A 23,863-nucleotide genomic window follows, 5' to 3' on the forward strand; every position below is an offset into this window, starting at 1 on the left:
AACGACGTTTTAAAACCACGTGACCTGTGTTTACATCCTCTTCTCAGCTGTTTCTTTCTTCTTCCACTTCGACACAACTGCTCGCTGTTGCTACTTTATCTCTCCAACCAACCAGCTGGTTAGTTAGCACAGTAAACTAGTACTTAACCAATTGAAGAAGCTGCTGGTGTGTGAAAGTAGCTGTCACTGACCGTCGTACTGAACAGCACTTTACGAGGAATGAGTAAATGCGACACGGCATTGTGAGTATTTCTTATTTGGATTTCGTTATTTAGCCAGCGGCTATTTGTGTAAGAGTTACACGCTTTGTGTTGTCGTTGGCAGCTGTATTAGCTTTTCGTGGTGTGACACGGTTAAGTAGCTGCGCTGTGTGTTTGCTAACTGTGTAACGGCAGGATAAAGAGACGAGCTTACCTAACCTGCTTTGTCTGTTTTTAGTGATGGCGCACTCAGGCCCACAAAAAGCTAATGTTAGCCCGCTTTAACTGCAACTCGCATAGCGTTGTGTTGCACTGAATGATAACTCAAACCCTCAGGTTCTACCTGGAACACATAATTTCACATCTAAATTCGTATTCTGCTTTATTTCTATGTTGAGGAGTGCACACGCTAAAGCTGTGAGTGGGCCCGGGGTGACTTTTCTAACAGAAGTACGAGCTTTCTCGGGCGAAATTATACTCCGAAAGATCTCTGATTTATGATCGTTTTTTTCCTGTGAGAATATTTCTGTTATGATACGAGTCTGATATTTTATCCTCTCCTTACCAAACCGGTTTAGCTAGTTGCTGCTAAAGATTGGGGTTAATCGCACTGCAGAGAGAGCTGGCCAGCAACTGCGTTTTGGTCGACAAGTGGGAACAAAAGCTGCATAAAAGCCTCAAACCACAGCCTCTCGCTGTTTGACAGCTGCTTTAATAAGTGCTTGGCGTATGTTTCTCACAGGTGCGGGCGGCTTTGATTGAGGGTGAGCCGTGATTAATAACGCTTGACAGGGTTTCATGAAAACGCCGTTGTTGTTGTTTTGCCCCATCGTCACACGCAGTGCGAAGAAAGTCTGATTGGCCGCTGATTGGCTGACAAGCTGCGGTCTGTGTGGCAACCGCAAACACGTGACCAGGTTGCGCGCGGATTGGCTTCACCAGGTGTCAGTTGTGGGAATTTGGGGAACATCTGTGTACACCATTGCATGTAAAAACCGAGAGACCAGAAAACGGCGCAAACCTGGGGACTGCATTCCTTCCATAAACAGCATCTCGCTGGGGAGGTGTCACTGATCATATTTTAGTCCAATCAACAGCCTAAAAACCCCAACTATATGTAGGTTGTGATACCTATATAGATATACAAGCACCACAACTTAAAAACTAAAGTATTTTTTTTCTGAATTCTGATGAGTATGACTGCAACTAACTTATCAAATAACCTCATGATTATTTACTTAATACTTATATGAGCAAGGGACCAGAAAATGGAAACCTTTAGGCAAAGCCCTTGCCATAAACCTCATCTTATTTCATCAGTGTAACTTTGTGCTGAACATTGGGGGGGTGTCAAGATCTCTGTCTAAATAAATAAATCTGGGTAAATTCCCAGATGATCAAACATGCAACTATTTTGCTGGTAATAACTGAAATGAGTGAAGAAAATCAACAGACTATTTATGCAAGATAATTCATAATTTTATTTGGGGGGGGAGGGGGGGGTTATATTGATTGGGTCTCAGGGCTCGCAAAATTTCAAATTTCCCTGGTAGCCCTTCGGGCAGGGACTCTTCAGTTTTTGGTAGCCCAAAATAAATTTAAGTAGCTCGAATAAAAAAGAGCAGTTTTTTGATTGATGTTTTGTTTCCTGTTTTGTTTCCTTTACAATATTATACATTAAAGTATAATATTGTAAAGGAAACAAAACATTAATCAAAAAATTGTTGAAACACAAATTACAACATTGTATAAAAATTACAATCATCAACTCAAATACTTGGTTCTAATTGAACAGAAATTTCTATGAACTTGTAAGAACTGTGTAGAACATGAATCAGTCTGTGTCAGATCCTGAATTTGAAATTTCCACTGAAGTCACGGGTAAGAGGCAATTGGAACCAAGATCTAGGACATTTGCTTTTTGAAGTTTGCAAAGACTGCTAAATTGTGCCAGTGGTAGTTCACTCTTTGCAACATAGTACGCTGTTCTAAACAGATTTTCAGGTTTATTTTTAGTATGTTATTTGCAATTGGTGTTTGTTCCGGGAAAGATATTGCAGACTGAGCAATAATGCATTTCTTGCATTTCTCATGGGTTCTAATGGGGGCCTTTCTTAAAATGACTGGTCCCAGTAACAAAGGCGCTTGTCGACTCAGAAATCGAGGGAAAACCAACAACACACCCGGCAGAACATTATGTTATTTACATGGGTGCACATAAGTGGTCCACATGTGCGCATTCGCTGTCAAAATAAAAGACGCGCACCAGATAAGAAGTAGCAAGGCGCGTTTGCGTCCATATAAAAGGCTGTTTTTGTCCGCTAGAGTGGGATTTTCACGGCACATTCTGCACCACATCTCTGTGCGTTCATCATTTGTTTGAAGCCAGCTCACCTCCTGCAACCACTTTTCCGAGAATACGCGCTTCTTTTGTGGTTCGGACTCCTTCTGACGTTTCTTTGGAGGTGGAGGAACACCAAAGTAATTGCTTAAAGGAGCTTTCTTCTTCGACATCTTTAAGAGTTCTAAACAAATGTCTGTCCTCCTCCTGAAAATCTTATGTACGCAAACACGCGTTGCAACTTCTTATCTTGTGCGCGTTTTTATTTTGACAGCGAATGCGCACCTGCGGACCACTTATGTGCAGCCCTGGTTATTATTTAGCTCGTCATATTGCAGCCACAGAAATTCTTTTGTCCATGAAACCATAAAGCTGCACTTTCTTTTTGCCTTATAGTCTGATTTGTCATAACTTTTCCGTTTTGTGGTAAGCTTTTCTTTGGCTGTCACTTCTTCACCCTGACCTGTCTTATTTGGCTTAGCAGAACTAAAATATATATCCTGCTGCTTTTACACACGCACTCACGTTGTCAGCGATTCTCTGCGTGATCAACCTCTCACATGTTTAAGCTTGCTGCGGGAGATTTCACTTGTGATGTTTGCATAGTAAGCTAATGATTGCTAAGACGATGTCACAGGAATTGGTGCGCAAATTATCGTCACTCACCAATCAGTGCTGTCACTCTCTATACACAGTTCGCACGCAATTGCAAAGTGAAAGCAAAAAACAAGCGCAAGTTCAAATGCGATTTCAATATGTCACATATTGACAGTGGCTCACTGATGCCAATGACATAATTACCCAGCTACATTTCCGAAAGAATGCAAAAGCATTGACATACATTTTTCCTTCCTACGATAGCCCAACGGGCAGGGCAGAGATAGATTTTGGTAGCCCGACTGGAAAAATCGCTAGCCCCGGGACGTCGGGCTAGCGATTTTGCGAGCCCTGGGTCTGATTATTGGGGGGAGGGCGGGGTCATAACCCCCCCTGGAAATTATGCCCCTGTCTTATTTTAAAGTTGTGGTCAGAAGTTTGCATACATTCATCATGGTGCGATTGTTAAAATAATTTGGGGCTTTTAGTGATTTCTTTCAACTGTTCTTTTTCCAGGATGGAGCGATTGCACAGCACACATTTAACAACTTAACAACTTAAAAAAAAAAAAAAAATTGGGTACACAAGTTTAAATTTGTTTTGGATTTTCTCTTATCCGTAAGGTCAGAAGTATACACACAGCTTAAATATATATACACTATAACATACCCTCGATATAGTTGTTTTGGTCCGCAACAAAGTGCGATTACGGAGTTCACACCTGCACCAAGGATGAAAACGTACCAGTGTTGCTGCGATAAGAGGAAATGGGTTAGGGTTTTCAGGAACCAGCAAGGATGCAGCCTGTCACAAACTGGAAACTGCTCAAACCGGAGTGTCTCTGTCCACAGTGAAATGAGTTTTACATCATCAATGGACGGAGAGGGTGCAGACCAAGAAAGAAGTCCCTACTCTAAAATCAACACCTTCAAGCTTGACTGAAATTTGCAGCTGCCCTCATCGACAAGGCAAATGCTTGGAGAAAAGTTTTATGGTCAGATAAAACAAAGATTCAAGTATTTGATCACCACGACAAGAGGCATGTTTGGAGAAGTAAAAGTGACGCTTTCAAACCTAAGAACACTGTAGCAACTGTCAAGCACGGTGGTGGTAACATCATGTTCTGCGGTTGTCTTGCTGCCAGTGGTACTTGTACATTGCACAAGGTAGATGGAATAATGAAGGACTACTTCCAAATTCTTGAACTTCACCTTAACTGTAACTGTACCAGCAGGCCATCGCTCAGTATCTGCATTTGCGCTTGAAGCCATTTATAATTCTTAACTTGTTTGATGTGCTTCTTACCACAACAAGCACAAGCATAAACTTTGGTCTTTTAACTGTATTTTCATAAGTTTTACAGCTTTTCCTACTAATGAAAACCTCCCTTATGGCCATTAATGCTACACAAAGTAATTAAACAACAAACTTGTTCCACCCCAATGTCCCTGGTACCAGAGGCGAGAGGGAGAACTCTGGTTTAACTCGATGTACCGCCAGATCTGTTACTTGATTATAGACATGGGTGGTATCCACTGAAACATCAGGATCTCAAAGCCCAAAAACCACTAAAATTCACTGAACTAGCAGCAAAAGAAGACCAAAACTACGCTTCACGTTTAAAAACAAACAAACAAACAAAAAAAACCCCCACTGACTGTAGTGATTTTTCTGTTACTTTTGCTTTCACCACGATAAAATCGTACTTCCTGCACTGCTTTCTCTCTGTGTACTTTGAGACCTGTAGTTTCCCATTAAAAATCTATTTGCTGCATTATTCGCTTTCTTATTTCGGACCAATCTACCATTGCTATAGAAATCTTTTATAACTAGTTTAATGACTAGTTAAAAAAAACAACAACAAAAGAAAACTGGACAGTCTGAGCAATGAGCTACCTGCTTAAGATCAAAGTGGGCATGATGTGGCCCACGGTGGAAAATGAGTTGGACACAGTTAGATGTTCCAACAGGACAATGATCCCAAACACACATCAGAACTGGTCTTCAGTAAAATGAAATCAATAAAGCAGGCTAACATTAATATTCTGGAGTAGTTTTCCTAAAGCCCTAACCTCAACCTTATTAAAAATGTGTTCACTATGCTTAAAAGCTGGGTGCGCACCAGAAAACCAATCGATTTTAATGGACTCCACCAATTCTGCCAAGAAGAGTGGTCAAATATTCAGCCAGAGTTATGCCTGAAGCTTGTTGATGGCTACCAAGGTCGAGGTGCAACTCGGTAAGAGACATTAAACTACTCAAATATTTACAAGGGTGTATTTATAACTTTGAGCCTGTATGCATGTATACTCAAAGAAATCATTAAAAGCCCAACATTACCATGACACTCATGCTGAGTGTATTTAAAAATCTGACCACAACTGTAGCTATATGACAGGTGCACAATAGTCCACAGGATTAACACAGAGCCAAAGCAGATAAGAACGATGAGTAGTAACATAAGGTAGACAATAGCTGGAAGCCAGAGGCAGGGAGTTCTTATGTTTCTGGATACTAAAAATTAGGTCTGCAGACATGACCCATGACTATCCACGCATTTAGTGTGACGGTGAGATGCACCACCATGCATGCTTAGATTGAAATTCATAAATGCCGTTGTGTTCAATATAGTTGTTGATACAGACATAAAAACAGACAGCAGTACTGTGTTCCAGGCTGATAGACCATCAAAAAGTCTGTGTTTGGGGTCCTGACCAGTGGTAAAGCTGCCTGTTGATGTTATTGCAATAAAGGTTTAAGCTCCACTGACCTGGGAAAAAATTCCAAAAGAAATATCTTGAAACAAAAGTAGGAAAAACATTTTTTCAGAGTATAATAGGAGCAGTTACAAAACCAGGTGTATTCCAAACTAATAAAGTGTGACATGTATATCTCAGTGGTTGATGTCTCAATGTATTATCAAAGGTAAATGAATACATTTTATATTACCTAGCTTATGACAATTATAAACCTTTAATAATACAAGGTATTAATTTTCTGATGGTAAATGCTGATAGTTCGACAACAGCAAGTTGCAGTCATAGTTATCTATTGATTACATTCTTATATTTGAGTAAAAATCTATAGATTTTCAGAAAATATCCTTGAATATCTTGTATTTTCTTTGCTCTCAAACTGCTATTTTAAATGTGTTGTTTAGGAAACTGTTTAACGGATTTCAAAGGCAACATACAAATAACTTCATTTTAACTTCCTTTTTTTTTTTTTTTCATCTAGCACCAAACTGAGATAAAGTAATTCCTACTTGAGTAAAAACATTGTTTTGATTTTGACCCAGAAATTCACTCTTGTCGTGGGACTGTGTGACTCCTAATCATAAGTACACAAAGACGGCAGGGGCAAAAATGAGAGGATTCAAGTAAAAGTAGCTGGTGGATTTTTAAAAAATAAATAAATTAATAAATCTGAGCGGGTTCGCACGAACGAAGAGTCGGCCCCTGTTGTTAGTCTGGTACAACACACACCTTTACTGTCATGTCCTCTCGCTGTTTGTGGCTAATTAACACAGAATCCCGTGGTGAAATTTAGACACGTAACAAAAACACTTTTTATTTGATCGCTACCACCACTAGCCTGATGATGCAGCCATAGGAAAAGCCTCTCCATGACCTGCTTGTACGCGGGTTGTACATTGGTGAGCAGGTCGTCATGGTGAGCGGCACATTGGACTCCAGGATCTTAGTTTGTCATGCAAATAAAAGATTAAATCTTAAAGAGCAATTACCGTTTGGACCATTTAGTGTAGATATGTGTGGGGAAAATGCTTAGATCTGGCCTTTTCAGTACAACACGAACAGGCTCAAATCCAAAGTAATTCTAAATGAAAATTCGCTCACCATCATTGCAGCTTCTCATGGGAATTGTGCAGATCTTGCAATGAAATGTATTTACTGTATCGTTAGGTGAACTTCACATGAACTAAGCAGATACAGACATGGATATGACACAATTAGGTTGAATCCCATTGGGTGCACTCTTTAAAATGGAAAGGTCCTGACATTGGAGTGCATTGGTGGTCTGCAGGTCAGAAAAATCCTGGCATTAAATCTAGGGGAGACACGACAATGATGGTGGTAGAAGTGCAATTTCCCAGCGGGGGAAAAAAGATTTTTATAGCCTTTTTATTTTGGGGAAAAAATGGACTGATTCTATACATGCAGTTCTGTATTGGAGACCACTGAAGTTAAGTGCATCTTGCTTCCAGGAGAACTTTGTGCAGATGCTACGAAGCAAACCTCCATTTACATGCTGTAGTTATGTATGACCTGGAGTCAAGTATGTTGAATGACCAGTAATGTAAGAGATCAGCTCATGCCACAGGGAAGATGTTAGTCATCCGATAGTGAAGTGAACCTCAGTGGAAAGACTGTAAACTATTCACTGTAGCCAGTTTAATGTGGTTTTTCCTTCTTTTTTTTCTTCCTTGCACTTCCACTGTTGCTTTTTTCCTCCTGTTCAAGCCAACGTTGTAAACTAATCAGCATTCAACCAATGCACAGCATCATTACTGTTGGGCAACGTGCTGTTAGCTTTGTGAAGGGCTGCATGCAAGTCCAGCCTCTGCCTTTGGTTGAATTCCAAAAATCTCTCTCTCTCTGCAGAGCAAAACAGACATCAACATTGTGCTAATAATTACTTACATTAATTATTACATAAACGGACAAAACAGGCAGTAGACATTTGATCCTAACTTTTTCTGCTGCAACTATCATAAATTTGCCTCAAACTTAAATTAAAACAAAAGTTGAATCATGAATGTCCTCATCTGTCACCAGTACAAATGAAGTACTCGAATACAGCTTCTTATGCAGGTTTAAAGTCCAGCTTTACAAGGTAAATAATTATGTAGTTACATAGTGACCTTGAAGTTGGACTGCATTTTATTAGGAGTTGTTTGCGTGGTAGAAATTCAGTAAACAGGTAATAGAATTAACTTCACTATGACAGTGTCAGCAAGCCTTAACATTATAGGTATCATAAAAGTAGACTTTATAGGTGAACAGCTTTAAGTCCTCCTATTGAACCTTGTATTTATTTTCATTGCTTGAATCCTAGCTTTACAGCATCAGAATGACTCCGGCCTGCTCTTTAAAGCACAATTGAGACTAGTTTCTGTACCTTTCTTACAGGATTTACTGATTAGTTTTCTGCAAATACAAATTCTGTTGGAAAAGTGCCGTGGTATTAAGCCACAGGCACATAGGTATTTAGTTTCTTGTTTTTTGCCAACAAGGCTGTAAATTGTCTGAGTTTACACACTAAATGCTATTAACCATCGGGATTATCAGTTTACCTCACACTGTCTGCTGATCGGTCGAGTGCTTGTGCTGGTGCACTGCCTAAACAGGCCTGTCGTATTTGGTTGCAGCTCCAGAGCTGATCCTGTGTTGCTGGAGGATCTGTTACACGTTCAGTGAGGTGTTTATAACCGGGTCAAACAGACACTCATGACCTGAGATGCTGACGCACTTTCAGTTTGTGGGGGGCCCAACTCGGGACGTCATGTGTGTGTTTACCAGTGAATACTTGTTACAAAGAGGTATTTTTCTTTGTTCAAAATAAGCTTATTGCCTGGCTGGTCTTTCTTGATTTGTCTTTAAAGGACTTTGTTGATAATCAGAGGTTTGAGTGTACAGCAGTGCCCAAAAGCACTTTTCTTGAATACCTCCACTGACCCATTTTCCTGGATTTTCTTTCAATGCTTACAGAGTGAAAAGGAGGATTAAAAAAAAAAAATACACTGCTGTACATCAAGTGATGGTGAGCGAATCAATGGTTCTTTTTTTGCCAATGGAAAATTACCTTACTAGGCCTCCCACTACAAAGTCACCTCTGAATTTAATCTTTATTAGCTGAGTCAGATGTGGAGATGCTGAGGAGGCAGAGAAGGAATTCAGAACCTGTCTTCGTCGGCTGCATCACAGGGTGTGAAGGGTTTGATATTTTTTGTTATCAAAGCATTTATAAAATGTTGAGAAACTGGCACATGTCAGGAGTTTTCTCTTTACAGCTACTCTGCTGTATTACATAGGAAATCCAGCAGGTCATTATTTGTAATGTAAGCACCAAAACAGCAGTTCATATTTCAGCTGAAGCTCAGCCTTAAATGGCAGGTTTCACAGCTGTTTGGCTTCTTTCCTTCCTTGTTCCTTTTTTTTGACACCTCATCTTTAGTCTGAGCTTAGTTGTAAGAAGTTCAAATAAACAGCAGTTTTATTTTTGTAATTGTGTTAAGTGGCCAGAAGCAGCTTAAGTATCTGGTCAATCAAAAGTAATAAAATATTTAAAGAAATTTTTTATTTTTTTTGTCTTTCTTTCTAAAGGGAAAAAACTCCCACTTAATTTGATTTAAACTTGAGATACAAATATTTAAAACTATTGACTCTTTGTGTTTGATATACTGGTCCTGTTGTGTCTTCACAAACTTCTTGAAACACTTTTGTTTTGCTTAATTATTTGACTTTGACATAGAATCTCAGTCGTCTTGGCTAATGCTAATTGTAACCTGCCCGATGGTGACTGGGTGATGCATTTTAGGGCAGGGCAAAGATGCACCTGTACAAAAGATTTAGAAGACAAAAAAATCCCTCCATAATATAACTGAAAATAAAAGTGGATTATAGGCAACATAACTATATTATGTGCACATTCTTGCTTATAACTAAAATATTTTTATAGCCCGACTGATAGGCCGATATTATCAGTCGATATTGGCCTATTTGTTTGTGATTTATCTACATGGAAATTTAAAAAGTAAAGATATGACAGGATTTGATGCTGTGTAGAGGGCGCATGCACAACCTCTCGATCCAAGCAGAGTCGGGGAGACTGTGAACAAGTGAATAACTCCACACACGTTTAAAATTCTATATTGGTTGAGCTCTAAATGGCTATGTTTACAATGTCTGTCCATCCATTCTCGTTTGTTTATCCTTGTTAGGGTCACCGGGGGCTGGAGCCTATCCCAGCTCCCATAGGGCGAGAGGTGGGGTACACCCTCGACAGATCGCCAACCTGATGCAGGCCTAACACAAAGAGACAGACAACCATTTGCACTCACATTCATACCTATGGGCAATTTAGATTCTCCAACTAACCTAACTCTACTAAGTGCATGTCTCTGAACTGTGGGAAGAAGCCGGAAGCCTTTTGTAGATATCTCTTATCATAATCTATCATAAACAAACCTGTAATTTGATTAGCATCAGGCTAATCTTTGGGCTTTGACATTTTGGTGATGTACAAACTGATAACTCTCACATTGCAGATTTTGCTGTTTTTTTTCTTTGGTATTTCTCAGCGTGCAGGCTCGTATAGCCAGTACTGAGGATCAGGAAGTCTTGCACAAGATTTGGATATTAATTTTGGCCTGGGAAGGAAAAAAACCCTCAAACTGTTGTGTTTTCTCATAGCTGTTTTAATGCTGTTTCTTGAAACTTTCATATGTGCTGTGATGGAAGCTTGTGTCCATCTTGCCCTCCTCTAATGTCAGCTTTCTGTTACATCACTCCACATCTGCCCTGTGGACAGAACAGACTGCACAGTAGAATATGACATGACATTGGGGCACAGAGTCTCAGCTGCAAATGCCTCGCAGCAGATTTTTATTGTGAAAATATCTGAAAGTCAAAGGATCCAATGTGATTCTGAAAATATTGGTGATTATTTTTACTGTTGATTTACTGGCAATTCTTTCTGTCCATCACAAAAATGTCCAGCACATCTTTGCAGGGCTCTAACAGTTTATAAATAGTATTTAAAACCTTAAATGATGAACTGTTGGCATTTGTCTTTTAAATATTCTCTTAAACAAATCTTTTCATCTACAGCAAAAGCAGACGGTGTGATACATTCTTCTTAAGCTTCTTTTATGTCACATGTTTTGTCTTGTTGTTGCAAGAGAAGCACAGATAACAAATTGCATTAATGATGCTTTTCTTCCATTAAGTATTTTCCTGTAAGCCGCAATAGCGAGCCATGTGTTATTCCACAGCCTCTGTGACAAAATTTAATTTAGGGTCACTAACTGTATTTGTGCTGTGACATGCCTGATATGTGTTGGGGAAAAGGGTCTACATACATTAGATAAAGCATAAACCAACAGTAGAGGGGAAGCCTGCTTGTCACTGTACTACTGGATTTGTTTCATCGTTACAGCTTGATGGCCATTCTTTTACAAAGGCACTGCAGATTTAACACTTTGTAAATCTGTTTCATCCTGAAGGGATACTTTAAAAAATGGTAGTAAAATACATGTTTCATTCTTTTAGTCCCTTTCTCTCACTCATCAATTTTTCATCATAAGACAATCCCAGTTGTGGATTAATAAAACTGTTTTAGCACTTTAAATCTGCACTTCACATGTAGATTTAACCAGACACTGCTCCCTCACAGGCGTTAATGTCATAGTGTGTTCATCTCACGTTTTTGTGTTTCTCAGGTCACTTGCAGCCTGGACATGAACTCTGTCTGAACTGACACTCGAGGAGCCACAGCGGCAGCACAGCCGTTCATCTCCATGCACCTCTGAGGACGAAACAGTCATCCTGAATACGAGTTCGTCCCTTAGGGTTCCTCTGCTCTTTTCACCATGGGGGGAGCTGTGAGCGCCGGAGAGGACAATGACGACCTAATTGATAACCTGAAGGAGGCTCAGTATATCCGCACAGAAAAAGTCGAGCAGGCTTTTCGGGCCATAGACCGCGGTGACTACTATTTGGACGGCTATCGGGACAATGCCTACAAAGATTTGGCCTGGAAGCACGGTAACATACACCTGTCTGCTCCGTGTATATACTCCGAGGTGATGGAGGCACTGAAACTGCAGCCGGGACTTTCTTTCCTCAATCTGGGCAGTGGAACCGGCTACCTGAGCACAATGGTTGGCCTCATCATAGGTAATCTTGGCATACCCTTATTGTGGGAGGTGTTTAGATGTTCTCTAAAGTCTACATGGACAAATTTAGAGGAAATGATTAAGTGACTTCAATAAATGACATCACTGATGCTACTGAATATTGTCTTCATCAATCAATTGGTTTATAATATGTTCCCCAAAAATAGCACTAAAAACCTAATAAATGTCAGACAAGCAGTGTATGTTTGCATATGTTCAGATTTGAGAAGCAGAAATCAGCAAGAATTGGGCTTTTTTTTTAATTTATTTTTATTTTTTTGGCTTAACGGAGGCCATGAATTAATATGACACATTTTTGTCCCCCCCTCCCTCTTAGGGCCATTTGGTGTAAACCATGGAGTTGAGCTCCACAAAGATGTCGTTGAATATGCCAGAGAGAAACTGGATGACTTCATAAAGAATAGCGACAGCTTTGATAAGTGAGTATATGCTTATATTTTTTTTTAAGCTCACTTTCTGACTACACATTCACCTGAATCTCTGGTGGTTGCCTGGTGAACGGCTCTCGGCAGGAAACCGCTATGCACATGACCGCCTGTAAAACGTTTGGGCAGTTTTTAGGCTGACGTTAGCCCTGCACCCAAAAAGCTTTTGCTGCAAAGCATTGTCCTTTGGCAAGGTGCCGCACTGGTTCCTCTCAGTATGCAAGTACTCATCCCTGGTAGATTTCTGCCTTAGTGAAATATGGAATTTCCTTTGCGATGCACCAATTTATCTGTCAAACATCAGAGTTGGCCAATTTAGTGTTATTGACTGCTGCTTGCAAAAAAGATTGAATACATTTATGCTTATTCAAAGATGGTATGTTGAGGGACTAAAAGAGTCATGCAGTTATTTTGGGGCGGAGGGTTATAGTGCAGACTTCTTTGATCTTTTTTTTTTTTTCGTACAGAAAAATAGATTTAAAAAAAACCCCAAGTTTTATTCATTGCACATAATTTACTTATAATAGTTGTGGCTTTTCACAGTTTTTGAATGTTGTGTGTGACTTTTACAAAGTGCTCTGCTCTGTTGTGGCATCTCATAAGCCTTTAAATGCATTAATCTGTTACTAATTGTCACACCGGTGCAATAAATGGGTTAGCTGTGCTAACCACCTGCTGGCTCCAGCTGCATATTTATCATAAAGACATGAGTGTGAGAGTCAATCCTCTTATCTAACGCCCTGCCAAAAAAAAGCTAATAAATGTATCCCCCAAAACATAGTGTCCTCTTGAAAAAGAAGTAGCTGTTACTGAATAGGAGGCACTAGTGACCGTTTGCCGTCTTAAAAAAGTAATCTCTCATGTATATTTCTGCCACAATCTACAAATGTGATGATGGGCTTTGCAAAAAAACAAAACAAAACATGATTTTATTCCTTACCTGTCTGATTATTTCTTTCACAGGTTTGAGTTCTGTGAACCTGTCTTTGTGGTGGGGAATTGCCTCGAAATCTCCACAGACAGCCACCAGTACGATCGCATTTATTGTGGCGCTGGAGTGCAAAAGGACCATGAAAATTACATGAAAGTACTGCTCAAAATTGGAGGCATTCTGGTGATGCCTATAGAGGATCAGGTAAGTGCTGCAAGTCACCGGACTGATACGAAATCGACACATTGTGATTGCTGCTCAAAATGCTAACGCACAAGGGAAAACAAGGGAAAATGGCTCTGACCTAGTAGGCTTAGTTATGAAACTTTCCCATGCATTATTGAGCCACGGCTGCACCTGGATTTAAGCAGCCCTGTACAGAGTACCCACAGTGCTGTATAAATAAATGTTTTATTTAAAAAGTACGACAGGTGAGTGTGGACAGTCTGCAGGGCATGTGAGAGGGCACTGAGGATATTTCGGGATGTTGGTGGGGAAACGGTTGACAGCAACCTTTTCCAGTAAGAAGTTTAAAGATTGTGACGGATTCATGGTCAGTGCATTTGGGGCATAAAAGGAACTGAAGTAAAGCGAAGCTTGGCCTTGATCAGATATCATGACCCAAGGGTTGAATGTTTTATGTTAGTAGTTATACAGGATGCCACTCTGAAGTCAGACCATAGAAGGAAAACATACTTAAAGGAAATCAATCGGATTTATTTATTTTTAATAAAGTAAAAAAGGGAGGGGAGAGGGGAGCAGCAAAGTTATTAATCATGGCAGAGAAAATAATTAACACAATTCTGATCTAACAGCTTGAAAGCACTAGATTTACCCAGGCCATGTTCACACTGATGTGGATAATTTTCAAAATGCATCTTTTTTTCCTCTGTTGTGGCCTTTCATCAGCACCAAGCTGACATCCCCCATCTCCTCTGGAGCTTTTTGAAATTACTCCCCAGAGTGGACAAATATGAAACACCCATTCAGTAACCGGAAAGGCGATGTGGAGCTTTTTGAAAATGACACCCTTCAGCACTGTTCAGATATTATGCTGTGTGGAAGCAGCATTAAGAAACTTTATTATCTGTATCCACCCCCCCACTCATTTTATACATTGACACAAGGAAGTGAATTTTATGGATGTCCAAAACAAACCATAAAAATCTTCATGCGTTCATTTGGGAATTACTGTTAGACTTGGAAAAATGTCAGAGTAAAGCCAAGGATTGCTCAGTTATGGCAAAAATACAGACTTTGGGAAAATTGTGGATTTATTATGCCATCATAAAGAAGATGGTTGTCTTAATCACACAGAGACTTCGCAGTACGTCTGTGCCCCTTACAGATGGCTATGAATGGATGGACTTCATAGCCTCTTCTTTATCAGCCCCCCTCCAAGCCTCATCACACTTCTCCCTGCGAAGTTCTAACGGTGCACACTGAGTCAGCAACCTCATATGACTTTAAATGTGTTTTGAGAACTGTCACAGTGCAGTCTCATTATGACCCGAGCCAACATAATGATGGGTGATTGATGTCTCATGTAATCATTTATGTCTCTTGGATTAATCTTCTGTCTTTTCATATTGATATGTCATGAAGCAAAAGGGCAAAGACTTTAAGGCTTTTAGCTTTTCAGATGCAAAATGTTACTGTTTCAATTTTATCTTTCACGGTAGAACCCGGCTGATTTATCAGCAGGTCAATGTTATCGGATGATGTCAGCTATGTGCCGCTACAGCACTTATAGTAGCCAATACATAAAATTTGGAAAAGTGTCAGGAGAAACTGTTCAACCAGTTTTGACATTGAATAGTTTGTCCAGTAGAGGGCACGCCGCAATTTTCCTGTTGGCAGTACTTGTTTGGAACAAGCAGCTGAACCTAGCAGAGTTGTCAGATCGTGATAAAGTAAATATGTTAGCAAAATCTGTTTGTGTGTCATGTGTCTGCAAGAAAGTAGAAAGCAAGTATTGGCTTATACATCGGATTTTAAATTGACAAATATTGGTATCGGCCAGATTCTAGTAAGAGCAGCAGTGGAGTGCTTGCATTGTGGCAGGCTGTATATTGCTGCTTCTTTTCTCTACTTGACTCTTCTCTTTTGCAAAAGAGATCCGATTAAAATAATTAATTAATAATTAAGAATTGTTGAATTTTCTGTGAATTAAATATCTTTTTTCAGGAGTTTAAATGCACCATATTAGCGGTTGCTTTTAAATAGCTAAACAATTTTATGCAATGCTCAGACATTTTTGAGTCTTTGCTGGAAGCTAATTGTATTTGGAAACTTTTATAATGTTAAAGTCTTTTCTTCTGTTTATTTAAAAAAAAAAAAAAAGTATGGCAATGAAATTTAACCCACAATGTAAGTCCATTAATAGCTCATTGGAAATAAATGCTAAAAGTCATCAAACTAAATGATGTTTCTGGCTTGAATACACTGGGTAAAGGTGAGAAAGAACGAGGAGCACAGACAGAAGTCGTCTCCTTGGTCCTCTGATTTTTATTCAGCGCCTGCAGGTTATAGCCGCTAGAGAAAGAGATTTGGGGCAGGGATGTCTAAGCCTGCAGCTAAGTTTACAAGAATAAGCCAAATTTGGAAGGTATATGCAAATTGAAGCTACCTTTAGCTTGTCTGTTCAATTCAAATGAGCCTAACAAGCATGCTGTGGTTGTGTAAGACTTGGCGCGTGTGGATGGAAGCAGTTAGAAGGATGACTTTTCCCCATGGTGGTGTGATAGAGGCCTCTTATTGGATTGGGATTTATTACACCCACAGTAACAGGTGTACATGTCGACTCGAGTAAAAGTCATCTTTTGATTCACCTGAGTCCAATGTTTCCACTCCTCCTTGCTAAATGTGAAGCATTTGATGTTTTTCAGTGTAAAGTTCAGTTTTCGTCTCTTTATACAGCTGACCCAGATAACCAGGACTGGCCAGAGCACGTGGGAAAGCAAAAACATCTTGGCGGTGTCCTTTGCCCCCTTGGTCCAGCAGAGCAGAGCTGATGGAGAGAAGCCTGACACTGTCCATCTGCGTAAGTTACCGCGCCTCATCAAACAAACAAACAAAAAAAAACCTCCCAGTTTTTGTGTTTTATTATCTCTAACTCATCTTGAAATGCAAAGCAGGCAATATTTTAAATTCAACGCGTGATGTGTCGAGTCCTGTAGCGATATTGGCTTTGACATATGAAGCTCGCCCCGCGGCCGCTTCCTAGACCCAGTTATTCCTCTCCTTGAAATACCGAGACACTTTTCTCTTTCACGTCCTCGCTCGTTCATGCTGACCTAGTTGAAGGACTGGTGCGGCTGTATGGATTATTCTTATTTGTGTGGCGCGCCGCCCTGAAGCACCGTGTCATCTCTCTTTGTCCTCAGCCCCAGTGACTGTCCGCAGCCTTCAGGATCTCTCCCGGATCTACATACGCCGCACTCTCCGAAACCTGGCCAACGAGGACAGCCAGGGCAAGGGGACGACGCAGAGAGTCCCCCAGAAGCGCAAACGCAGGCGCTGTCGCAGGCGACGCATCAACACTTACGTTTTTGTAGGCAACCAGCTGATCCCGCGGATGGTGGAGAGCGAAGAGGAGGAGCACACCGAGGAAGAACACAAAGAGGTGGAGGAAGAGGAGGACAGAGACATTGGCGACATTGAAATCCTCAAGCAAGTGAACGTGTTGAGAGACCAAATAATGGCTTTACCGCTGCCTGAGTCACTGAAGGCATATTTGCTGTATTACAGAGAGAAATGACTTATTCACTTGATATCCATTCTTAATGGGTGCAGCGAAATGCTGAAATGCTTTTCTTCATCTTTTTTCAGTACAAATGTAGCATTATTTCCACTTAATCTTGATGACAAAACTGTAACGGAAAGAGACGTCATAGATAATATTGGATAATAATGTTATGATTGTTGTGAGTGTTAATTTTTTTGTTGACATGTTTGTTTGTTTGTTTTTCTTTTGGTTTATAAATGGAAAAAAATATAAAGTAAATGAAAATAGTTTCAAAAATCAATTTTGAGATTCAGATTTTATCGCAATGTCAGAATTTCTGCAGAAATGTGCAGATTAAAAATTGTATTAAAAAAAAGAGTTCTTACTATATTTGTTAAAATACGATCATGCTAAGATGAAGACTTTTATTGCACCTTTTTTAGAAGCTTTAACTTACTTTCAGTGTCTGGTGATTTAATGATACTGAGAGGAGACACTGAAAGGCAAATAAAGCCACTTTCTCCCATTTTTTTTTATTTTATTTTTTTTCTTTTTAAAGAGAGTTAAAGAGTAAGATGTTCGATAAGCCCGAATGGGGCACGTATGTCATTACTCTTCTTGGTATTTCATTTCAGGGTAATGTGTTTTATAACTTCCTATTACAAGAGTTCACTGAAAGACCAGACTGGTTCATAATTTTTTCTACAGGGCACCTTTTAATGAAACTTTTTCTACAGGGTGCTGACATTCTTGTTTCCTCACTACTACCTGAGCTGTCGCGGGCCTCCTTCTCTCTTTTTATTTTGCCCTGTTCTGGATTCATATAATATAATATAATGATGTAATTCTTAGTATTTGAATAAACCACATCAGAGGTTTAAAATAAGGGTGACTTGGATACGATGGTGATTTAAATATTCACCTAATTTTGAGGGGAACTGGTGAAGGCATGATGTTCGTCCATAATGAATACATGCATGAATATACTGTACATGGGTGTTCCTGACTTTGCTTCTTGTGATTGGTCACTGGAGGTGATGTCCCAAGTGATCAAACTTTGAAATGTTTCTTTACAAATGACAAAAAAAAAGGTTTCATGATGGTGAACCAGATTGATGGCCTTGACACAAATCTCGAATTCTGTATAGTACTTTTCTTTTCTTTTTTCTTTTTTTTAAACAAAATCAACGACAATGCAAAATCTGACGCCTTTTTGTATCATGGACAACAAAGCACCTTAATCTGCAGTCCTCAAGACAGAGAAAAAAGGAAAAAAAAAAAAAAAAGATGACTTTTTTTGGGCTTCATTTGTATTGTGGACTGGACTTAATGTAATGTAAATCCTCTTTAAGTACAATTTGCTTGCAGAACCTTCCTGATAGTGATGACTTTTAAGTGCCAACATCCCTCGCCCCATCACATTAGGACTTCTGTGAGTTTTCCAGCACAGTAAATTTCCCCCATAAAGGATGATATATTTCTACAAAAACATTCCACAGTGAAAAAAAACAAAACAACAAAAAAAAACCAACAAAAAAACAAAGAAGAAAAAAAAGGGGGGGAAAAACCCTAAAAACAAAACGGCACATCACTGATCCGACAGGTCACCGTTTTTCTTCACGCTTTACCATCACAGCGTTTGGAAAGTTCCTTCATCTTACTTTGAATGCATAAATTTAGTATTCCAAAAGCTGAGTTGAATGTTGTTGATATTAATTCTATTCAATATTAAAGTGATATATCTATATATGTATTGTTATCATATGATTCTGCATACAGTTGAATTAAGTTGCAGTTGATTTGTTGTAGCGCCCTCTTGCTGTACTGTATCTTGACACTGGGAACTCTGTAGATCAAATCTCCACTGCTGTCTGTTAAATAGATAAGATATATTAGTGCTGTAGGTCTTCATTTTGTTCTGGTGTAATGACGAATATTTTGTTTGAAAACGGGGCTGGTTATTCTATTTAGTAGTTTTTGTGTGTGAAGAGGTAACATTTATTTTCTGTAAGGCTTTTTTTTTTTTTTAATAGATTAATTCATTGCAGAGCTGTGCAAGTAAGCAATAATGGAATAATTTCTCAGCTTATAATTACCAATAACAACATAGTCCCATTTTATTTGCCTGGTATCCATTAAAATTCACATGACCAATTACAGCCATGCAACAGTTTATATACCATTATCGAAAATGTAATTGCTAATTAGCGAGCACATTAAGTATTGAAAGCAGGGGACCTACAACCTCGACTCTCAGGTCGCGCCTTGCACCAAAGTTAATGGGACTGCTGTGATTACATTTAATGTGGATGAGATTCGACTACAAAAATGGCAGCCGGTAAATACCAAGTCATAACCAATTATGTGCTCTTATATTAAGATCATTTGTTCAGAGCCAAAAGAGTTCTATTCCTGTTTTTTTGTTAGCTTTTTTTTTTTTTTTCTTCAGGCATAGGTTGATTACTCACAGTGTGTGCAGTTCATTTTGAAAATGTGGTGTTTCTCCGTAACGTTTGGCACAAAAATAAAGGTCACGATCACATTATGTGTCTTCTAATCATTCTAACTACGCTGCTTTTCTGATCTTATTTATTTACCAATGATGTCTAAATGTCGTCTGTTAGTTAAAGGAGTCCTTACAATAATTATAATGTATTTTTTTTTTGTTCGATTTCTTCCCGCTGCTCTTGTGTCACATTGTAGTTGTGGAGTGAATAATATCTGATGACCCACTGGACCATGGTATATTTAAGCTAAGTCGGCTAATGTTTGATTTAATGGACTTTGGAAAGTTCGGTAAATTTATTGGCAGCAAATTTATGAATGTGAAATTTATGAACTCTGCAATTGAAAAAAAAAGTGACATGAAAAAGATCCATCCATCCATTCTCTTCACCTTATCCTCATCAGGGTCTGGAGCCTATCCCAGCTACCACAGGGCAGGGAACACTGTCTGTCGCAGGGCTAACACAGAGAGACAACCATTCGCACTCACACACCTATGACCAGCTTATAATGACCTATAAACCTCCAGTTTCCAGTTAGATTTCACAGTCACATATGACTCCAGAATACTTGCAGAGCAGTTCATGGTCAACTGAGTGACTGCAAGGTGTCCAGATCCTGTGGATGCAAAACAAACACAAATAATTACCCCTTCACCACAGTGCTTGACATGTGGTATAAAATTTGTGCTAACTTGTCGTGTTCGGTTTCTACTAAGCATGGCGCTGTGCATTATGGCCAAACATCTCTGCTTTAGTCTCATCTGTTCAAAAGAAATTGTTCAGGAAAGTCATGCAGTTTGTTCAGATGTAACACTGGAAACTCAGTTTTGCTGCCATGTTCTTTTTATAGAGAAGAGGCTTTTCTCAGAGACCCTGCTAAACAAGCTATCCTTGTTTAGTGTTTTTCTATCATATGTGACTGAGGCCTATATAGTCTATGATGTACTATAGCTCTTGGGTGATTTTTGCAGCTTCACTGAGCAATGTACAATCTGACCTTGGAGTGAATTTGCTGGGATTGTGGTGTTGTATTAAAACACAACTAAATGCTCCAGAGGGGCAGCACGGTGGCACAGTGGTTAGCACTGTTGCCTCCCAGCAAGAAGGTCCGCCATCTGTGTAGAGTTTGTGTTTGTGTGGGTTATCTCTGGGTACTCTGGCTTTCTCCCACATTCCAAAGATATGCAGTTAGTTGGGATAGGTTAATTGGTAACTTTAAATTGCCCATAGGTGCAAATCGTTGTCTGTCTCTATGTGTTAGCCCTGCAGCAGATTGGCGGCCTGTCCAGGGTGTATCCTGCCTCTAAGACAGCTCTAATAATATAATAATGTCAATATATAAAATATGTGTTAATATAATGTGCTTAGCACATTATAGTTGACATTAATAGTAGAAAGTAATGTGGATTTGGCTGCCCAGTTTAATTATGCAGCATCACAGTGCTGCTTGTTAAGAAAATGTACACTTTATGAATCTGCTTTACCCAAGGATTTTTATATTTAAGTAACACTAGGCCAAAAACAGTGTGGAAAAATGTTTTGGTTAACCAAAATAAAGGAAACTGGAGTTTAAAGAGAAAAATGAGAAGTGTATTCCCAAGACTAAAGTATAAATATGCACAAAGTGCCCTCAGTTGTGTGTGTTTGTCCCATAATACCTGATGTAAACGTCTCAAACTTTGGGTCTGACATACACCATCTGCGTTATAACAACGAAAAGCTAAAGCTAACAATGGAGCAATGTGAAAGAATAAAAACTAAAGTAAATGTGAGCTGAACTGAACCGAGAACAAAAGTTTAAAATAAACGAAAACTACTGGGAAAAAAAAGTCAAGTATATACCATTTGTTTAAAACTGATTTTTTAATTTGCACAAATATGAAAAAAAGGCTTCTCTGACTTTAAAGGGAGCTCAACGGCACACTGTGGGGACAGACAAAAGGCAGACACAAAGAAGAATATGTGAAAATGGAGCAGCGGCAGAGAAATCTTGACTTTGAGTACTCAATGGCATCTTTTATTCAGTGTTAAAAGTTTTTTTATGAACCTCAGCAAAGATGAGTATAATGACATCTCTAGCGCTGACAAAAAAAGGAAAGTTGACAAAATTGCTGTATGCTGCGGATATGTACTAGAATTTTAAAATACAACTTTGAGGACTTCTCAAGAAAAGTAAAGTGAGTTCTCTTCGTAAAATCAGCGGCGTAGCGAGAAACTGTAAAAAAGTAAAGCCGACCACAAGTGAGCCATGATATAAAAGGTCTCATTTATTCATTTATTACACAGGATATTTGTTAATAAAACATCTGCAAAAAATAAAATCAACCTCACTCTGTAGATCTCGTGTTATAAGGGTATATGCGACCAGGATAATTTTAAAGCACAAAAGCTCAGACTTTCTTTGCATAGACTGCACCACCATTAGTTCCCATCAAACACTCGTATCAGCTTAACAAGGCCGCACAGTACAAAGCACTGACCCCGTTTAATTCGCAATCCTCTAGAGTTTACTTACCAACGGGCCCCTTGTGTTTGGATTCCTCTTTGTAAGTGGAAGGTAAGAGCATCACTAATTGCACTAATTGACCTGAACTCTTTTTGACTATGATGGTTTAGCTGTCGCTCTGCAGCATTACAAACAGTTTGTGCAGAGTTTAAAGGGGTGTCTGGAACATCTGGAGGCAACGGTGCTACATATTTCTATTTTCCTCCTACTGTTTTCTCATTTGTGAATGTAAAGTTCCTCTTTGTTTTATTTACAGGTCAAAAAACAAAAGGTAAAATATTTTCAAAAATACACCATAGCTGATTTTATTCCTCTAAATTGGTCCATAGAGTAAATGATGAAGAGAGCACAAGGTTATGAGCTATCTACCTAGTTGTCTAGGGTGCACATCAAATTAACAAATGCCTTAATCCCTACAAGTAATCCCTCAAGTAATCACCATAATTCATAATTCTTTGAGTTCATTTGAATGTCAGTGTTTATTTACATAATCAGGTTTGGGAGTAAAAAATCAAAAGTGCTATAAACATCGTGGAAGGTGTTTCTAATCATGTTTCGAGTGTTTTCGTCCCTTTATGGCTGAGCTGATGGTGAAGCTGATCATCAAAGTGCCTTCATAGTCAGTAATCCAAGACATAGACATATTCTTACCTCACACAGATATATAAAGAAAAGAGGAAATTAATATAAAGAAATCCATTTCATCCAGCAACGCTGCCAGCGAACGTCTGTGTAATTAAATTTTGTCAAAATGAAACTGATTTTGTGTTATAAGACCAGACTGATGTTGCCATTTAGCTTTTAGTTAGACTCTAATCTGAAAAATGTTTTTTCTTTCAGCAAATTGAATTATGGATAAAAGTTTCCACCTCAAAAACACACCAAAAAAAGAAAACGTAAGGTATCAAGTATCACAAATTACACACCATACCATCATATCCAGTGTCCACGCTTTACCTTGCAGAAATTCAAGTGACGTACCATCTGACGTGGGGAAAAAGGCTAGAATCTATGTTGCTTAAATTGCAAGTGGTCAATAAAATTACATAGAAAAGCAGACTGGCTTGGGAAAAGAACTGCATTTTCTTTTGTAATTGATTATAAGGATGTCTGAGACAAAATCACATTAAAAAAACCCTTTTGAGTCACACCTTATGTGTCCATTGAGTCTTTCTGTGAAGTTTCAGCCCACAGTTGTTCCAGAAATCTGAGAAATCTGCACACACGTCAAGTAATCTCTCACAAAGAGGTCTTTTATTCCAGCAGTGTGCACAGCTGCCCCCCATAATGTCCGAGTTTGTACGTGTTCCAGGTCTCCTGTCCACCATCGACACAGGCCACATTCATGATTAAGTGCAGCGTCCTTTTTAAAAGGGGTCAGTGAAAGCAGCACCTGTCAAGTGGCGTATTTCAGCTTAGGTGTCTGTGAATTACAGGAGAGACTGGAAAGAGAAGCGATCCCAGTGGTGGTCGCGGTGCCTTGGCTCTCCACAAACATCGGGTCCAGGCAAGCGACTTTGGCAGCGAAAAAAGCGTGAATACAGTGAAGCACCGCGAAGAGGTTTGAGAACTCCAGCTCCTGAGAGAGACAGAAAATCAATCCTCAAATCACACACGAGCGATTAATTTTTATAGGACCGTGCTGCTTTGAAAATCTTGTTGACTTATTTTCTGGCATGCAACATTAAACC

The 23,863-nt window shown here is 39.3% G+C and overlaps 2 protein-coding genes across 4 annotated transcripts in view; one reads left to right on the forward strand and one right to left on the reverse strand.

Annotated features, from left to right (window-relative positions):
- The first annotated feature begins 38 nt into the window (after positions 1-38).
- On the forward strand, positions 39-18,333 carry pcmtd1 (protein-L-isoaspartate (D-aspartate) O-methyltransferase domain containing 1). The gene is made up of 6 exons (XM_085141717.1): positions 39-242; positions 11,600-12,056; positions 12,393-12,495; positions 13,465-13,636; positions 16,352-16,475; positions 16,819-18,333. The coding sequence occupies exons 2-6, from the start codon at positions 11,750-11,752 to the stop codon at positions 17,190-17,192; spliced, it is 1,080 nt and encodes a 359-aa protein (XP_084997843.1). The 5' UTR covers positions 39-242; positions 11,600-11,749; the 3' UTR covers positions 17,193-18,333.
- sntg1 (syntrophin, gamma 1) overlaps positions 18,311-23,863 on the reverse strand; it is a 45,874-nt gene continuing 40,321 nt past the window's right edge. For all 3 annotated transcript variants that reach the window (XM_085141716.1, XM_085141714.1, XM_085141715.1), the window contains one exon: positions 18,311-23,751. In XM_085141716.1, coding sequence (XP_084997842.1) covers positions 23,569-23,751 — 183 coding nt within the window. In that variant the 3' untranslated portion in view covers positions 18,311-23,568. The remainder of the gene's footprint in view (positions 23,752-23,863) is intronic.

Source organism: Neolamprologus multifasciatus, chromosome 18 (assembly GCF_963576455.1).
Source record: "Neolamprologus multifasciatus chromosome 18, fNeoMul1.2, whole genome shotgun sequence".
In the NCBI taxonomy this organism is placed as follows: domain Eukaryota; kingdom Metazoa; phylum Chordata; class Actinopteri; order Cichliformes; family Cichlidae; genus Neolamprologus; species Neolamprologus multifasciatus.